The sequence below is a fragment of the Carettochelys insculpta genome, chromosome 23, assembly GCF_033958435.1.
Source record: "Carettochelys insculpta isolate YL-2023 chromosome 23, ASM3395843v1, whole genome shotgun sequence".
Taxonomy (NCBI): Eukaryota; Metazoa; Chordata; order Testudines; family Carettochelyidae; genus Carettochelys; species Carettochelys insculpta.
The window spans coordinates 18,618,487-18,636,372 of NC_134159.1; the positions used below are offsets into that span (position 1 = coordinate 18,618,487).

At 45.4% G+C, this 17,886-nt stretch overlaps 1 protein-coding gene across 5 annotated transcripts in view; it reads right to left on the reverse strand.

Annotated features, from left to right (window-relative positions):
- PANK4 (pantothenate kinase 4 (inactive)) overlaps positions 1 to 17,886 on the reverse strand; it is a 42,845-nt gene that overhangs the window by 24,755 nt on the left and 204 nt on the right. For 4 of the 5 annotated variants that reach the window (XR_012648683.1, XR_012648684.1, XM_075018114.1 and 1 more), the window contains exons 2-5: positions 10,789 to 10,871; positions 9,353 to 9,561; positions 8,021 to 8,204; positions 1,963 to 2,055 (exon numbers count right to left, since the gene is read on the reverse strand). Coding sequence is in view for 3 of the 5 variants with exons in the window: in XM_075018114.1 (XP_074874215.1) it covers positions 1,963 to 2,055; positions 8,021 to 8,204; positions 9,353 to 9,561; positions 10,789 to 10,871 (569 nt within the window). In the remaining 2 variants the exon portion in view is untranslated. The remainder of the gene's footprint in view (positions 1 to 1,962; positions 2,056 to 8,020; positions 8,205 to 9,352; positions 9,562 to 10,788; positions 10,872 to 17,886) is intronic. The other variant, XM_075018115.1, reaches the window with a different exon arrangement.

Below are 17,886 nucleotides of genomic sequence, written 5' to 3' on the forward strand. Positions count from 1 at the left end.
CAAATTAGCAAAAACCTTTACTTCAGTATCCTTCTCCTCTCCCTGATTACAGGCATAGTATGTTCTTAAGTGAACTGTAGTGATGCTCATAAAAGCTACTATGGATCAACTTATTAATATTCAGCCTTCTTTCTCATTTCATTCCTGGTTACTAGAGCCTGTTGATGTAGCCTAGCAACCTTTCAGGTAACAGCATGAATAGAATTCCAATCAGAGCCTGCCACAGTGGCAGCGTACCTATCATCTATGCATGATGGGAGGCCAAGTGGGATTAGTTACAGGATGAAGAGAAATCAGGACTCAAACGCATTTTATTCTGAAAAAGTAAAACTAAAAGAAAGGTTGTCTCTCCAGCTGCAGAGAGCTATTAACGAAAGCACCAACATAAGATCAACCTGGCAGCAAACTAGTCCTGCCCTTTTGGGCTCCTCCACTGCTTATGGTTAAGCTATCAATTCTGTGAAGTACACACATGCTATACTTCCAAGTCCAGTAAATTAGGAAATGTTGCAAAGGCTCTGAGACTAGTATATCTGGCAAAACATTGCAAGGAGAGACTCCTCCTTTTGACCTTTTCCTAACAGATTCATGATGAGCAACTAAATCCCCTCTTGAATAAGCTAACACATACAGATACCTATTCAAGTCCCATGGATCTTTGCAGACAGAAAAAACACATGTGGTTTAAATGGTATTGAGTTAAAACACAGTAGCACCAGATCCGGCTATGGACTTGCAAGTAGGCTTCAGGTATCTGAACACGCATTTATCCTCTAATATGCATCAGGACCTGAGCTATTCCTCTAGCCTCAGACATACTGCAATTCTCAGACTCTCTCTACCCTGTGGCACTTCAGGACCTTAGAGTGAAACTGAACCTAGAGAACGGTTGAGCAGCTCACTCATGTTGAAAAACAGGGCACAGAAAACCACCAGGTAACAGAGCAGATTGTACTCAAACTGTACGGTGTCAGGGAAAAGACAATTACAGGAAAAATGGGAATTGTACAATCTTGCCTTCTTCCTTTTCCCCTCCCCTCAATCTTAGAAGTTGGAAAAAAATCCTGTATCCCAAGTCAGCCTTTTCCCTGCTGGACAGACGTTTCATTATTGAATTATCCCGTGTTTCTCATGGGGCAACTTTCCTTTATTGATTGGTTATATGCACTGGTATCACAAACGATGTCAGCACAGATTAGGGGTCAAGGTTTGTTTGTTATTTAAACTAGCAGCAGATGACACAACAGGTAACAGAAGAGCATTTAACAGAGAATATAAAAATATGTTACATAAGCTACGTCTATTGTTTCCCCTTTCTTTGAAGGGGACATGGTAATTAGGGTGATGGGAGATTACTAATGAAGTGCTGCAATGAATATGCAGCACTTCATTAGACAAGCTCTCCCCAACAGCAACTTTGAAGCATCAAACTTCGAAGTGCCAGCATGCCGCGTAGCCGTGGGCACGTCAAAGTGCCCATACTACTTCAAAGTGCCTTTACTCCTCAAAATTTTGAGGAGTAAAGGCACTTTGAAGTACCCGCAGCTACACGGCATGCCAGCTTGCTGTGGGGGAGAATTTGCCTAATGAAGTGCTGCGTGTTCATTGCAACTCTTCATTAGTAATCTCCCATCACTTTGATTACCACGGTCCCTTTGAAGAAGGGGGTGAGTGTAGATGTAGCCAGAGTGTAGTGATGGCAATTTAAAAAAAAAAAAAAAAAAAAAAAAAAAATCTATGGAGGAACAGAGGTTCTTAAAGTTGAAACTTAGAAATCAATTCTCCACTAGGTTTTAATAACTAAGGTATAATTTGACTTTGGGCCTCATATTCCACAAAGAAAACAAGACTTCAAACAATTCATTGTTTTTTCCCCTCTTCTAAAGAGGAACAATACAACTGAACGCCTCTTAGTAACAGTCCTGTATTTCCCCATTCTACTTTAAGTACAACCATCAGTACCTTTGTTTTTGTAAGTAAAGCTCCAAGACCCCAGAAGGTTCCCCCTCCAATTGAACTCCCACCAATCCATTCAAATTTGTCTTCTGTTTCCACCTATGAATCAAAAACAAGTTTATCAGTCATGGACATAATTAGGAATTAATACACACTTATAAATAATATGGATTCCAAGCAATGGAATGGATGCATACAATTTGAAGAACACTGTCAAGGGGGCTGCTCAATGATCTGCCTATCAGGTGTGAAACATATGGACTCATTGGAACTAAAAGATCCAATCTCAGTAGAATCCATTTATCTTGAGATACAGAAGTATGCATGAAATTTAGTGTATGGTCTTCAGGATGACTCCTCATAATTCAGAAGTCCTTTCTGCTCTACGGACAAACCATATGCATATGTTATAAGAGGAGTGATTTGCCAAAGAGCCCTGAGAAATTTCCCCCTGCCCCCACACCTTCTCTGCACACATTAAGAGTGCCAGCTGTCAACTTGGTTGTCATGCTCCAAAAGAGGTGACAATATTTCAGTGGCAAAATTCTCTTACACAAAGAATTTGTAGTGTCCTCATAGTTAGACAGTAAGAACTGGGTACGTCTGCACTGCAGTACAAGACCTGTAGCTGGTCCAAGCCAGCTGACTCAGGATCATGGTACCCAGGCTGCAGAGTTACGGGACTAGTGTACATGTTTGGGCTCCAGCCCAATGATCTGGCCTAGCAATGTATGTTGTATTGCTGTGTAGACATATTAACTATGAGTACCACATTTGTACAAGTCACATACAATCGTAATCATAGCCTTTTGAGTACAAAGTTAATAATTCTTTTGCCTTTGTTACATATCCAAGTTCTACTCTGAAATCCTACAGTGCTCCCATAATTTCTCTGGCTATGTCTACACTACAGAGTTTTGCTGACAAAACTCAGGGAGCATCTACACACAAAAGGCATTCGGTCGACAGTCTTGACAAAACAGAGCACCTTCCCTGACAGTGATATCCCTCTCTGCATTGATAAATAACGTTTATGTTGACAGAGTTCTGTTGACAAAATGAAGTGTCGACACTCAGGGACCCTTATGATGACAGACAGGTCTTCCAGTTTGCTGGGCAGCCCTGTTTGCACAGCTTCCAGTCAGCCATTCTGTTGAGAAAGGGCTGGGCAGCCTGGCTGCTCTCTGCCAACAGAGTGGATTGTTCTTTCAATCTGCTTTTATGCATAGATGTAATCTGTCAACAGAAGTTTTGCCAGTAGGTCTCCCCCCACAGTGACTTCTGTTGACAGATTGCTGTAGTATAGACATAGTCTCTCTGTATCTGGTATGCTGGTTATCATATGGCTGGTTCTTTAACTCAAGGAATCTCTCTAACAGATCTTCAGACGAGCTTTCATAGAAAGAGTTGCTTTAATGGATTGTGATTTTAACCACTACAGGACCGTTTCCACACTGACAAGATCTTCTGGAAGAACGGTGCCTCTTCCGGAAGCTCTAAGGAGCATCTACACATGCAAGATGCTCTTTTGGATTTCTTCCAGAAGAAGGTGCCCCCTCTTACAGATTCTGTATTTCGTCTCAGAATCAGGAAGAGGACCTTCTTGCGGAAGATTCTTCCTGAAGAAGGCATGTGTACATGTTCCTGGACTGCTTCTTCCGAAAGAAGCAGTCCTCCATGGCAGCAGCCTGCTGGAGAGCGGGGCCGCTCTAGACACCCCCAGCAAGCCTCTATGGTCCCCAGAAATGAGGAGCCTCGGGCCCGCCAGCCCTATCCAGGCTGGAGGACCCAGCAGCCCACCAGCCAGGCCCGCACCAGCCCCCCCCACGGGGCAGCCAGGGGTGTGCCGGACCCGATGCAGCCACCGCGAGAAGGAGGTCGTGGCCTACACGGTGGCCCTCTGCCAGCAGAACATTCTCGCTGAAAGATAGCTGGCCCTCTACGAGTCTGAGCTGCAGTGGAGGTGGGACACATGGGGGGGAAGGGGGCGATACTCCACACTGTGTGGTGGGCCCTAGCAGGCAAGCCCCCAGCCCCCGCAGCTGCCTCCCCACAGTCCCCCCAGAGGTCCCCGCTACTGCCCTTCTGAGCCCCTCCTTGCTGCTCCCTCAGATTCCCCCCTGCTGGTCCTTCAGCTGCTCCCCTGCCCCCAGCCCATGACTCTGAGGCCCTGGCCAATGCTGCACTGAGGGACCACACAGCATGGCTTGTGGCCACAGTGGGCTCTGTGAAGGGTCCCCCGAGCCACAACCCACCCCCTCTGGCGCCTCCACTGAGGCTGGGCCAGATGTTGACTGGCCCTACCTGCCAGTGCTTCTGGCCCCATCAGCGCCCTGCAGGGGACCGCGCACCTGGGATCATAGAACAATAGAGCTGGAAGAGACGTAAAAAAGCCATCGAGTCCAGCCCCCGGCTCTAAGCAGGAACAAACCCATTAGATCAGCCCGCCAGGGCTTTGTCGAGGTGAGACTTAAACACCTCCAGTGATGGAGGCTCCACTACTTCCCTGGGTAGACCATTGCAATGCTTTACCACCCTCCCAGTGAAAAAGTTTTTCCTAGTGTTCAACCTGGACCTTTCCAGCCGCAACTTGAGACCATTGTTTCGTGTTCTACCATCTGTGACCACTGTGAACAGCCTCTCTCCAGCCTCTTTGCAGCCTCCCTTCAGTAAGTTGAAGGCTTTTATCAAGTTCCCCCTCAGTCTTCTCTTCTGCAGACTAAACAGTCCCAATTCCCTCAACCTTTCTTCATAAGGCATATGCTCCAGCCCCCTAATTATTTTGGTTGCCCTCCGCTGGACCCTCTCCAGTGTATCCACATCCTTCCTATAATTGGGCGCCCAAAATTGGACACGGTACTTCAGATATGGCCTCACCAAAGCCGAATAAAGAGGAATAATCACCTCTCTGGATATACTGGCAACACTCCTCTTGATGCAACCTAATATGCCATTAGCTTTCTTGGCAACAACAGGATGGGAGAAGGGACCACAGGCACCGGGGACCACGGGCTTCCACCCCGTTCCTTGATGAGGGCCCCCCAACATTCCTGCCCCAGTCCCCATCAAGGTTTAGGTGCCCATGCCCCTTTACTCCCATGTATATAGCTCATTCCTTATCAGGTTTTGGTTATTTTTATTATTCACAATTTACTATTTACATTGCTCACGGTTGTTAATGGTTCAGGGTTAAATACATGTTAGCATTCAGCACCCTGCGTCCCTGATTACTGTGGGTGTGGGGTGTGCACATGGGGGTGCGTGTAGGGGGGGCCTGTGGACAGGGGTGCAGTAGTCCTCTTGGCCAAATGCCTCCCGAAGCACCTCCCAGTTCTGGAGCCCATCACAGTCAAGCTGCCTGTCAGCGGCTGCAGCGGGCTGGCTCCACCATCCAACCCTGGGGCAGGGTCCCCTCAAGTGCCTTGATGAGGTTGTGGAGCGTGCAGCAGGCAGCCATGACCTGCGGGACGTTCTCCACCCCCACATCGAGATGCGTGAGGAGACACCTGAACCGTATCTTCAGATGGCTGAAAGCGCACTCGACAGAATACCGGGCCCGTGTGAGCCGGGTGTCAAACAGCTCCTGGCAGGGTGCGGGGTGGCCCGTGTATGGGCGCATCAACCAGGGCTGGAGCAGGTAGGCTGGGTCACCCACGAGGCAAAGAGGCATCACGATGTCCCCGACGGCACGCTCCCATCGGGCCATGAATGTTCCGGCCTCCATCCTGCGGAACAGGGCAGAATTCCGCAGGATCTGCACGTCACGTGCCCTGCGCAGCCAGCCGACAAATGTCCGTGAACTTCCCATGGGCATTCACCACCACCTGGACTGCAGTGGAGTGGTACCCCTTGTGGTTGACATATCGGCTGCCACCGTGGTCCAGGGCCCTGATGGGGATATGCATCCTGTCGGTTGCCCTGAAGCACTGGGGGAACCTGAGTGCGGTGAGACCCTCATGACTGCGTCCAGGTCCCCAGTGCTCACCAGCTGCTGCACCAGCACATGGTTGATGGCCCTCACGACCTGCAGGGGAATGGGCGCACTTCTGGGCATATGCAGAGGGGTCCCTGCCCCCCTCCCCTTTCACCCCCTTCCTACCAAGCCCCCCTCCCCCGACCCCTCTGGCAGTGGCCATGTGGTATCCTTCTGGGCTAGGCCTGCTTGCCCACCCCCATGGCTCTGCTCCCTCCCAATCAGCGCCTTGGGGCCCCCAAGCCCGCCGGCCCCCTCTCTCCTGCTGGTGGGACAGGGCTTACCTGGAGGACGACAGCCCCCATGGTGAATGTGCCCACCCTGAACTGCTGCCCAATGGATTGGTAGCTGTCCGGAGTGGACAATTTCCAGATGGTGATGGCCATGTGCTTCTCCGGGGAGAGGGGCAGCCTCATCCCAGTATCCTGGCGTCGTAGCATGGGGGAGAGCCAGCTGCAGATCTTGAGGAAGGTCTCTTTCTTCATCCGCAGGTTCTGCAGCCAGCGGTCATTGTCCCACTCCCCCATGACGACCCTGTCCCACCAGTCTGTGCTGGTGGCGTGGGTCCAGACGCACTGGATCAGTCGGAGGGGGCCCTGCAGGGTTCGTGGGACAGCAGGACCCACAGCCCTGGGCCTCTGTCTCCACAGGAGGCTGAGCAGGCTGGCCAGGAGGATGGCTAGCGTGAGGGTGAGGGCAAGCCTGCTGTCCTGCAGCTGCTGGGGGGGTCCATGCCTGCTGGTTGGCAGGTGCTGGACAGGGGCCTGGGTCTGGCTTGCTGTGCACAGACGTGGCTGGCCTTGGCAGTATTTCTCGGGAGGGACTGTCTGGGTGGGGCCCTTTGAGGGGCCATGTGGCCAGCAGCCCTGGAAGGGCTCCCTGGCTGTGCAACCCCGTCCGTGTTGTTTCCTGCCCTGTTCTTCCCGAAGAGTGTCAGTGCATGTGTAGATGTGCTCTTCTGGAAGATCTTCTGGAAAAGTGCCATGTGTAGAAACGGCCCAGATGTGCACAGGATGGTTACTTGATTTAATTTACAGAATATTGACTATACCATCACAACCCTTGTTACATGCAGAAAGTTAGAGATTGCTGGTTACTAACATTATTTAGGCTATGTCTACACTAGCCCCAAACTTCGAAATGGCCATTTCAAAGTTTACTAATGAAGCTCTGAAATACACATTCTGCGCCTCATTAGCATGCAGGCGCCCGCGGCACTTCGAAATTGACGCAAATCGTCCAGACGGGGCTCCTTTCCAAAAGGACCCCGCCTACTTCCAAGTCCCCTTATTCCTATGAGCAGATGGGAATAAGGGGACTTGGAAGTAGGTGGGGTCCTTTCAAAAAGGAGCCCCGGCTGGACGAGCCACGTCAATTTCGAAGTGCTGCAGCCGCCCGCATGCTAACGAGGCGCTGAATATGTATTTTAGCCCTTTGTTAGTAAACTTCGAAATGGCCATTTGCATGGCCATTTTGAAGTTTGGGGCTAGTGTAGACACGGCCTTAGTGTTTTTCATCATAAACTAATCCTTGAAAAACCCCAAAAAGGGCAACTACTTTATATACCGAGAAGTTCTTAGATGCTCAGAGCAACTGTCTCATGACTAAAGGCTTGTTCATATTAGAAGGGTTACAGCAAGGTATCTGCACTGCTGTAGTGCTTAAGTGTGAACACTACCCTATGGCTGACAGGAGGGGTTCTCTCACCAGTAAAGGTAATCCACCTTGCGCTCCAGAGACATGGATCTGCTGATGTAATTTCCCACTGTGGACAGCCCTAAGCTTTTATCCAAAAGTGGCTGCCAAAACGTGTTGCATGTTTTGGTGTTATGTAGCCATTACATTAGCAGCTTTAAGCACTTCATTATCCAATTCAAGATGGGACACATGGTAGCCCAGTGGAAAATCAGGCAGAACATATATTATGAAAGTCAACATTTGTGTTTTTTAAAACATGATATCAACTCAGAAAGTAAACAAATGTAAATCTGACAGTATTACACGTAGATCTAGATGACTATCATTTACTAGTTTGAGGACACATCTCTCTCACACACACACACAGTTAAAATTGTCTACTAGCTTACTCACCTTCACTATAGAAACCCCAGAGCCAATATTGACCAGCAAATAAGGGAAAACATTTGGATGATTTGTCTGAAATCGAAACTCAGTATCTGAATCTTTCTGGTATGCAAAAACCTCATGAGGTATATTTTTTAGCACAAAGTTACACCCTTTAATTAGGCAAGTCATTACATCTTCTTTGTCTACCCTGAAGAGAAAAAAAGCATTTATAAAACACAAGAATCCTGAAGCCAATATGCCCTTTTAAAAATGACCTTTTTCCACACATATCCAAACAAGTACTAAAATACATTACAGGAAAAATGGATGCACACAGTATAAATCACTTTTAATGGCTTTTTGCGCCAAACACAGATCTTAAGCCAATCAAAAATTATATACAGAAAAATATTGACATGAGACTATGTACTAGTTCTAAATAAGCTAAAGATTCCAGAGCTTTGCAATTCTTGTTACGAAAGCACATTGTGGTGCTTCAATTTTTTAAATCAATCAATCACTGACAGGTATTTTGGAGATAGACAGGATAGCTTTTACAGGAATGTTTCTCAAAATGAATCCTAAGCACCTGAAACTGATGATCACCTGCCCACCACTGAAATGCAGCTATCTCCGAGACAGAGAAGAACTAACACCAGAGTCACACTACAGTGTTTAGGACACACAAGTAAGATTACCATACGCAGCTGAAAGAGAAAGGATAGTTATAGGGAAGCAGAATATATTAACAATGCTGGAATTTAGCCAGTACCCTGAAGTTAACACCCCTACCGTGTCAAACTGTCAGATCATTAGTGAACATCTAATGAAGTAGGTCTTTGCCCATGAAAGCTTATGCTCCAATATATCGGTTAGTATACAAGGTGCCACAGGACTTCTTGTTGTTTTTGTGGATGCAGACAAACACAGGTACCCCTCCGATACTTAGCAAGCTTAGTTATTTGTCACCTGAAAGATGGCATGCGTAGCAACACATCCTACCTCATTGCAGAAGAAATTCAGTACAGATTGCACCTCCGAAAACTGGCACTCTCTGGTCGGCAACATCCGCCATCTGGCAGGACCAGGGCTCTTCCTGGACCAGACAGCCAGGCAGGAGGGCAAGCTGTATCCCCAGCAGCCCCATGGTGGAATGGAGGACAGGGGGGAGGCCATGCAGGGTCTGGGCTAGCCTCCCCCAGCAGCCCAACAGAGCTAGAGGCAGTTGCTTGGTGCCTCCTCTGGCAGTCCCACGGGTGGGGCTGGAGATGGAAATGGGTTTCCCTGGAGCCCTGCAGGGGACAGCATACCTTTCAAGCCTCCTAAACTAATGAGTGATAACCAGTTTCCACTTACTTCAGTCCCAGCTTCTTCTCAATAAGGTCTTTGAATTTGTAGGCACCACCCCCTGTGGCTTTGAGCACTTTAGTTTCTGTGTTGACAAGATGGTCTTTAATGAAATCTAAGCAGGTTTCAATATAAGTGTTCTCAAATTTAATGAAGTGTAGTCGAGCTGTGATCTCCTCTTGAACGGTGATTTCATATGGAGATTCATGTTCTATGTCCTAAAAAATTCAGAGTAAGTATTTCTCTTTTGGCTTCACTTGTCAGGACATTTTCCTGAAAAGAGTTACTTAGTAAGCTAGGGAATATTTTCTTTTGTATTTTCTATGCATGCAACTACCCTATGGCTCTCATGAACTCTATTTTCTTTACATACACACTAATTATAGAGAATGTCCACTCCTCTGTCTTTTCACAGACATACACTGAAACCAACCATGTACCAGACAGAACTTGTGCTTAGGACTGACTCTCCTTCCAAACTTTAGCAGTTTTATCTCTTGTATATATGATGGTGACCCTGATGTCGCATATATCAATTGCGAAGAGTCAAGCATTACTGAATACCTAAGCCATGAAGAGTATGAACAGCTGTTCGACAGGTAAGAGCCAACAACAAAGGATTTATTCAGGAGACTCTACCTTTTGTTTTAAGTGCCAAATCTAGCCTTAGCCATCCAACAGAATGTATTACTCATTCAGCATGTAAAATAAGAGTGTCAAATGATAAGATGGCTAAAGACCCAAAAGTTGGGAGGTATAGGTAAGGTATAAAATTATTAAACTGTGATGATCTTTGGTTTGAAAAATTATCTTCCCTTCTTTGAAATGAGGACTTAAAAACTTGTGTCAGGAATTTGCTTTTTGCCATCCTTTATGAAATTACATCCAAGTTATCAGCCTCAGGAGGAGGGGCGGTAGGAGGAAACCAAATAAGACAGAGGTCATGTGGAAAAAAATAGTATGTGATCACATAACCAAAGACTATAATAATGTGTTACCCACCAGGTACCCAAGTCCAGGTTACCTCTTCAACCTCAAGACTGGTATTTCCTAATTTTGAAGTGCTTGAGTTTGCAGCCTTGACATCCACTTGCCCCTCCAAATCCCTTCTCAAAATCCATTCCAAGGTGATGTAAGAACCTAGACATTACTAGATTTGTTTTTCATTTCAGATATGTACAGTGAGCATACCACCTCACTGTAATTACCTGCAATTCTTCCTTGTGCGAAGCTGCCTAGTTTAATGCCCCTTAATTTAAAGTCTAAACTTGCTCTGCAGTACCAAGTGTAACAATAGTGCTAGATAATTAACAGAGATTCATACTGCTGGTCCCATCTGCAAATTGGTATTACAGGAAACTGCTTGTATTTCACATTTCCCTTTTTTGTTTTCTCATGTCTGCACATATTAGAGGTTCTGGTTGGTTATATAATGCAATTCTTACCTTTCCAGAATAATCAAAAGACCTCACTCTTGCTACTTTATGCTGCACAGTTGAATAATAAGCCAACTTGGTTAACGACCCACCTGTTACCAAAAATAAGACATGCATCTCAAATTCAGGCACCACACAGAATTTAGATACTTCTGCCTATTAGTTATTTAGCACAGTTTTAAGAACAGCTTTGGAGTAAGCAGAGCTGACTAGTTAAGCTCTTTATTCAGTAAGCCAAAGGACAGTGATCTGGGGATAGTGCTGGCATAGCTAGATCCAGAGGCACTGCCTGAAGGTAGAAGTTTCACAGAATACACACAGGACCAAATGATGCTGGGATGGCTGAAGATGAACAGAGGCCAACGGAAGCATGATTTCTTCTGCTAATTACCTCACAGCATGTATATAAAACAGACTACTTGCTTGAGTAAAGACTATTGAGGTGATTAAGGACTTGCAGGACTAGAGTTGTTACTGTCTCCCACCCCCCACCTCTGCCCAGTAGCTAAACTAAAGGCCATGAGGCGAGAGCATGTCAGGCCAGGAATATAACTCCCATCTCCGCTCAGATTATGCTTTGGCTGCAAAGCTCTATGGAAGGAAGACACACACATCCACTATTTATCTTTATTTATGCTTGTTTGTGAAGTCCTAAAATCCTGCTTTTTTTAAACAGGCTTGATAAGTAGGTTTGCTATATTTGTTGTACAAGACCTATTTGCTCAAAGTTTCACTTAAGAAACCTTTCAGTAATTTTCAAGGACTCAATGCAAAGAATCTCTGCTTCTATTAAAACAAAGGAATTTAAATGCTGAATGACACTGAGGGATGAGTCTTAGCTTCAAAGCTGAATATTCTGAAAGGAACAAGCTAAATGAAGCACTAAAGGCAAACAATAAGGACACTTTTCATGCAGATGGCTAAAAGTCCTTACACAGGCAAAAAATTCACTATGTTTTAGTGAGTCACTGAGAATGATCTCAACTGGAAACTCAACAGACTTCAGTATTTGGCCCAGAAGGTTCCTTCAAGTCTGCCAGGCAGTGGAGATCACCACAAAAATCAGTGTACTAAGACTGGTCATCCCTGTATTTCCTCCAAAGCATCCACTTGAACGATTAAAGATTCAAAATGCTTGATTCTCCTCTCAGCTATAACAGTGAAAATCATGTCACTTTATTGAAATCAATTCAGTTAAGATGATATAAAATTAATGCATGTAGATAATCAGTCCTCAAAGCTCAAACTCCGAAAAATGTTTAGGCATTGCTCTGCACAGCATCCTCACTCTTGACAACGGGACTTAGGCCATACACCACTAAGTAATTGAACTCCTTAATCATCTGAGCTTGAGTTACCAGCTGACAAGAGACTCCTTAGGGATCTATAATTAGAAGTTGAAACAATTGCATGTCATGCATGAACAGTAAAGGTTGAAGAAGCTTGTCTTATCTAAGGCTTCCCCTCCCAAAGCTCAGCTCACCTTAGCCCTTATATATGAAATTACATATTTTAAACAAAGGGAATTCCTTCTATATAGCTCATACAGTGCGCATCACCCTAGTAACTCAGTGCCTTCCGGGGTGCATTAAGCAACATAACTAGCTAATGAGTTTTTGTTGAAAGCAGGATTTATACTGCTACTGAACACACCCTTAAGAAAGTGGACACTCATTTCTAGCCTAGGAGACGCAGCTTCTTGATGAAGCATGGCCTGGCAATCCCGGATGTTGCATTTGCTTAGCCATAGAAGAAAGTATGGGACAGACAGAGACTACATCAGCTTCCCCTGAGATTCCTTGTCAGTATGCCAACAGACTTGCAGGGCCCCTGGCCAAGGTGTGTGTGGGGGTGTGGCTCTGTACCCCCAGAAGGGGTGGAGCTAGGGGAGCTAGCCCTCAGCTCCACCTGGAGTGCATCACACAGCAGCCCCTTTCCTATCAGCACTGTCCAGAGAGCACCATGAGGTGCTCCAGCAGCAACTTACAGGGCTTGGGCCACCAGCTGCTGCCACCACTCCTTCAACCAAAGCAACCAGAGCTCTGGGGTCTTTTGAATCACTAGACCCTGGGGCAACTGTCCCTTTGACCCCCTTCCCCTTGTTGGTGGACCTGGGGTGGGAATCATTGTTAATAGTGACAGTATAATTACTCATACATACACATGCAATTCTTGGCATCTAGTCTAAGAGTACAATATCACAAACTCATTTCACTTAGGGAAAAAACAGTTCTGCTGATGCAAACTATTAGTTTCCCTCAATCAAGTTTAGATTTAGCCCTAGAAGCAGAAAGCTCCTTTCCCTCATGAAAAGTGTCTTAGCACAGCCAGGCTCCCTACTTGTGGTAGTGAAATCGAGCTTTCAACCTAAAAGTGACCATTTTAAGGCTGTACACACAGTAGTGGAGAATTGGGGGAAAAAAAAAGTTTTTGAACTTTTAACAAGTAACTACACCATTTTTGCCAACAGAGTTCCTAGAACTGCACTAAAGGCCGATATAATTACAATAAATTTTCTTAGGAAGGAACTTTGCCAATCTTAGTATTTTACAACTGCCAAAATATTTTAAGATCGCTGGTTTTAGAATAATGACAACTTAAAGCTACTGATTAGAATATCATAAGTGCTTTTCATTACATAGGTGCTGTGATAGAATGCACATTAAAATATGCTTTTAGTACATAAATGAAATCTGTTTTTCTTGCTTTGATTATATTTACAGTACTTAGTGAGGCTGCCATCCAGAGCAATGGGAAACACTTCACTTTATACAAGTAAAAGTGATTTTTCAAAAGGGTTTGTTTAAAACCCACTGGTAAATTTCAGAGTATGTACCCGTCAGCTCACCTTTAAGATTTCTTGGTCATCCAACACACACATATTCCTGCACTGAACAAAGAATCTACTAGCTAGTCTATTTCTCCAGTCACATCGCATACAGGGATTGCCCATTCCGAGAACTCCACCAAAAAGGAAAAAAATAAAGCATGGCAGAAAGCTGGTAAGTGGACTCAACCATATCTGGAATAAGCTACTTCTGACACAGGAGCTCACTCCTCCCACCATCACATACAAACAAATCCTCACTGACAGTCTTATGTTAAGCTGCATAAATAGAACTCACATTTCTGAATTCCCTTTTTTAACAGCCTGCTCACTGATTAAGAGGATTTTGGTAAGCTCCTTGATTGTTTTTAAAATGGATTGGCATTGCCTAAGCCCCAAGAAAAACAACAACAAGAACATACAGAGAATCAAAATCTGAACAGTGACTGGAAATGAGTATTTAAATTCTTTAGCCACTACTATACTAGCGCATCAGCTCCCTTCATAATTTTCTCTGGCTCTTGAACAAGTGCTAAATTACAGGAGCTAATGCCCAAAAAGCCTTTAGGGAAGAAAACCTATTTTAACCACATGCAGAAAATATGATTTTAAAAGGTCACATGGGCTAAACATCACATAACTCCCTCCTTCACCCCACCCCTACAAACCTACATATAAGGAAACATTTTAAACCTTGCACTGAAGGATGCCAATGATATGTTGTAGTCAACACTATGAGCGGAAAGCATCCAGAATCACAGATCCTGAAGGAAGACAGTACTTTTTCCCCTCATTTAGAATTGAATCTAGGAAGAGTTCTAGGTCTCATTTGCAAAAGAGCAGCACAAATATACGATTAATTCTTCACTTTACGTCTCCTCACCAAGTAGTTGGATGAGTGTCCCTTCATCAAGAGCTGCATTTCAGACCACATTAAGTACTCATATGGCAGAGAGCAGTGTTCTGGATGCTGAGCTATCAAGTATCTCAGACACAGCCTGTGACCTTCTGAATTCCAATGAAAATCTCTGTGCACTAAGCCATACTATCATACTGCTTCACTAGTTCCAGGCCTGCACACACTCCATTGGTAAATTCAGTGTCAGACTTCTGCAAATTTAATTTGCAGCACTAAACATTTGTAATCTAGGCAAACTAGCAAAGTTCTGAAAGAAGTGGCACAAAAGATAGGAGTTCCAAACATAAGATGGTCAATTCCACATGACCAATGACCATCTCTGATAACCAAAGCCATAAAATTTACTAATCATCAGCCCTTGTAAGGTCAGCTGAAATGGCCACTTCCAGTGGATAAGAAAATAACTTATTTTTACCCTTCTACTATTTTGAAGTTCAAAACCAGAAATTTGGAGATCAACAAAAGCTTGCTGGATCACTGCTGAGATGGTACACTTATCTTTCCAACCTCTAAAAACTGGGAAATTCAAGAGATAGGGATGCTCTGAAATTAAGCATTGTTTATAAAGAACTTTGACATCCCCAGATAAAAGGCAATAGTGAAGTACAAGCTGAGATCTTGATACCTAGCTTGCACTGCAATTTTCTATCTAGGTAGATTTTTGTTTTATCTTCCCACTTTGCAAATACTTAAAAACCTTTTAGACACCTGCTAAGCCTTGGATTTATCACTAATCCATTGCTCTAATTCCCATCTGACCCATGGAAAGGGAACACTATTCAGTAAACACACAATGAGTTAAAAGAATAAATAACGGTCCCCTTCAAACAAATTACAAAGGGTGATCAGATGCTAAATACACCACTGTGACTCTTCCATTCATCCCCTGACAAACACATACAGCCCTCATGTGATTAGCCTGTAGTTCTATATAAAATTTAAGGCATTTATGCTGCGGATCCTGAGTCAACTGCAAATCTAATAGGGAAAAAGTGTTTCTTAATAAAGGAAGCCAAAACATCTTCACTGACTTGCAACAATTAAAGAAAAAGATGAAAAATGTAAGTGGCTCTATTCCACTCCTCTTGAATTCTATGAAAGCAGCAGGAGTGGTCCCTCATGCAGGAATTTGACCTTGAGTGGCTTTACTTGCAGGAGTACTTTTGCAGTTAGCAGGGGCTGGAAAAGTAGGGGAAAAAAAATCTATCCCTCCAACCTCTCTATTCCCTCGCATAAAGATTCCACAATGTCCAAAAACAACTAAAGTTGTTCCATCTTCCAGTTTGTTTATCTTTAAGATTTCATTTTTTAAATTTTATTGTGATAGGCTATGCACCTTGGTCCAGGATGTCAAGAACTTTTGTGTATTACTGTTGGGATTTTACTGGTACTTTCACAGAGGAAGAAGAGGAGACAACAGCCTCAGAGGTATACCTCAACTACCATGTAAACTCCTGAAGGGCCAAAATCCCAATAATATGTATACAAGACCTCAACCACAGTCTCTCTTAAGAATCTTTCACATATGCCCACACTCTATGGGCTTCGTCTGAGGCATGAGGCCTACTTAACAATGGGCAATACATGCTAAAAAAGGTTGAGGTAAGAAAAAGGAGAAAAGGACATGTTTGTTTAACTAGTCATAAAAATGCTAAGCCATCACAACCTCAGGGAGCAGTATTTGGGGATTTAGGAGTTAGAGGCACATAATTCACAGAGAGGGGCCTTGGATTCCCTGGTTCAGGACCAGATAGCAAGTACATACTCCCTGAATACCAACCAGAATTCAGGGAGAAGGCTAGCATGTCAGCCTGAGTTGTGGCATTCTCTTTCACAGATGCCAACCCGAGCTCAAGGAGACAAATTGATAAACTGTACACAATTGTTATTTCTATGTACTGTTCATTTTATTTTAAGATCCTCAAGAAATGTACCTGTGGGCCAACCTGTCTGGGAAGTGCTACCATCATTTCTATGGAACTGAAACCAGGACTTAACTTACACATTGCAAGAGGAGAATTCTGAGGGATCACACTTGTGTATTAGCAAACATGTTAATCTGTAATGATGTAACCTTTTAGACAAATGGTTTATTGTGCTAATTCTGCCTTGCTGCTAGAACCCATCCAGGGGCTCATGAACTCCCAAACCCATCGGCATCCTATATAATGTATTGTAGTCAATTATTTGGCAGTGTCTCACTGAGCCTAATAAGTGAAGTAGCACTCTGCCACCACTGTGCATAAGAAACCCTCATGCTTGGATCTATATGGTGTTGAAGTTCTGCTCCTTCAGCTCCAGGTTAGTACAACTCAAGTTAGCAGACCCTACAATTGTGGCTAACCCAGGGCTTAAGTGTCTACACTCATTAGAAATCCCAGGTTAGGAACAGCGAACCCTGAGCTCTACCAGGGGCTCCAGCAGCTTACATGGCCCAGAATTCTAACAGGCATATCCCAGACTTCCTAGAACCTCTCACCATGTGAGAGCTCGAGCCTTTTGTGGTGCTACATAAAGTTTGACAGCCCACCAAACTTCAGTACAGAGGCCAGTCAATGTGTGGGATTGTCATATGCTTTTGGTGGACTCTCAGAGCACAAGAACAGGGTTGGGCAGGATTTATACAGAAAAGCAACATAGCTTGAACCCTAGATCCAGGGGCTGAGTGCTGGGTTAGCTGTCTGCATACGGCAGTGAGGCCGGGGGAGAACTAGGCTAGAGCCTGGGTTTATGCTGCAGTACAAGCTCAGCCAGAGGCTTGTTTAGGAAAGCTCCTCCACTGGGCCTAGGCGAGAAGAGCGCCTGCAACTAAGCTGAGAACTGGGTGCACCTTGGGGACGTCCTTCCCCCACCACGCCCCCAAGTTCTGCCTCCAGGACCGCTTCCCCCAACTGCCCATCCACCAGTGACGACCCACGCCCTACCCCTTCAGTGGGGCTCATCCGTTCCGCCCTCTCTTTAGCGGGGTTGAGACTCCACTCAGGGGGGTTCGTCCCCTTTGAGGTCACCCCTCTCCCGGCTGCTGGCCTCCTGCCCCTTTACTCGCGCCTTCAGTGGGGCCCATCCCTCTCCGGGAGAGCAGCTTGTTTACCACCCCGCTGTTAACCGGCCCTGCGGCATATTGGGACTTGTAGTCCTACCGCCCGCCGTCCACCACGCTACTAGTGAGCCTCCAGACTACCAGTCCCATCAGGTCCCTCTCCGTCAACACGCCGCGACGCACACTGGGCGCTGTAGTCCACCTCCCGCTACAGGCGCTGAACGCCGCACCCAACAGGACTGCATTTCCCAGCGTGCCATGCGCGCCACCGCCTGCCTGCCCGGCGGTTTCCCTCAGCGTACAGACCCCACCGATGCCCGT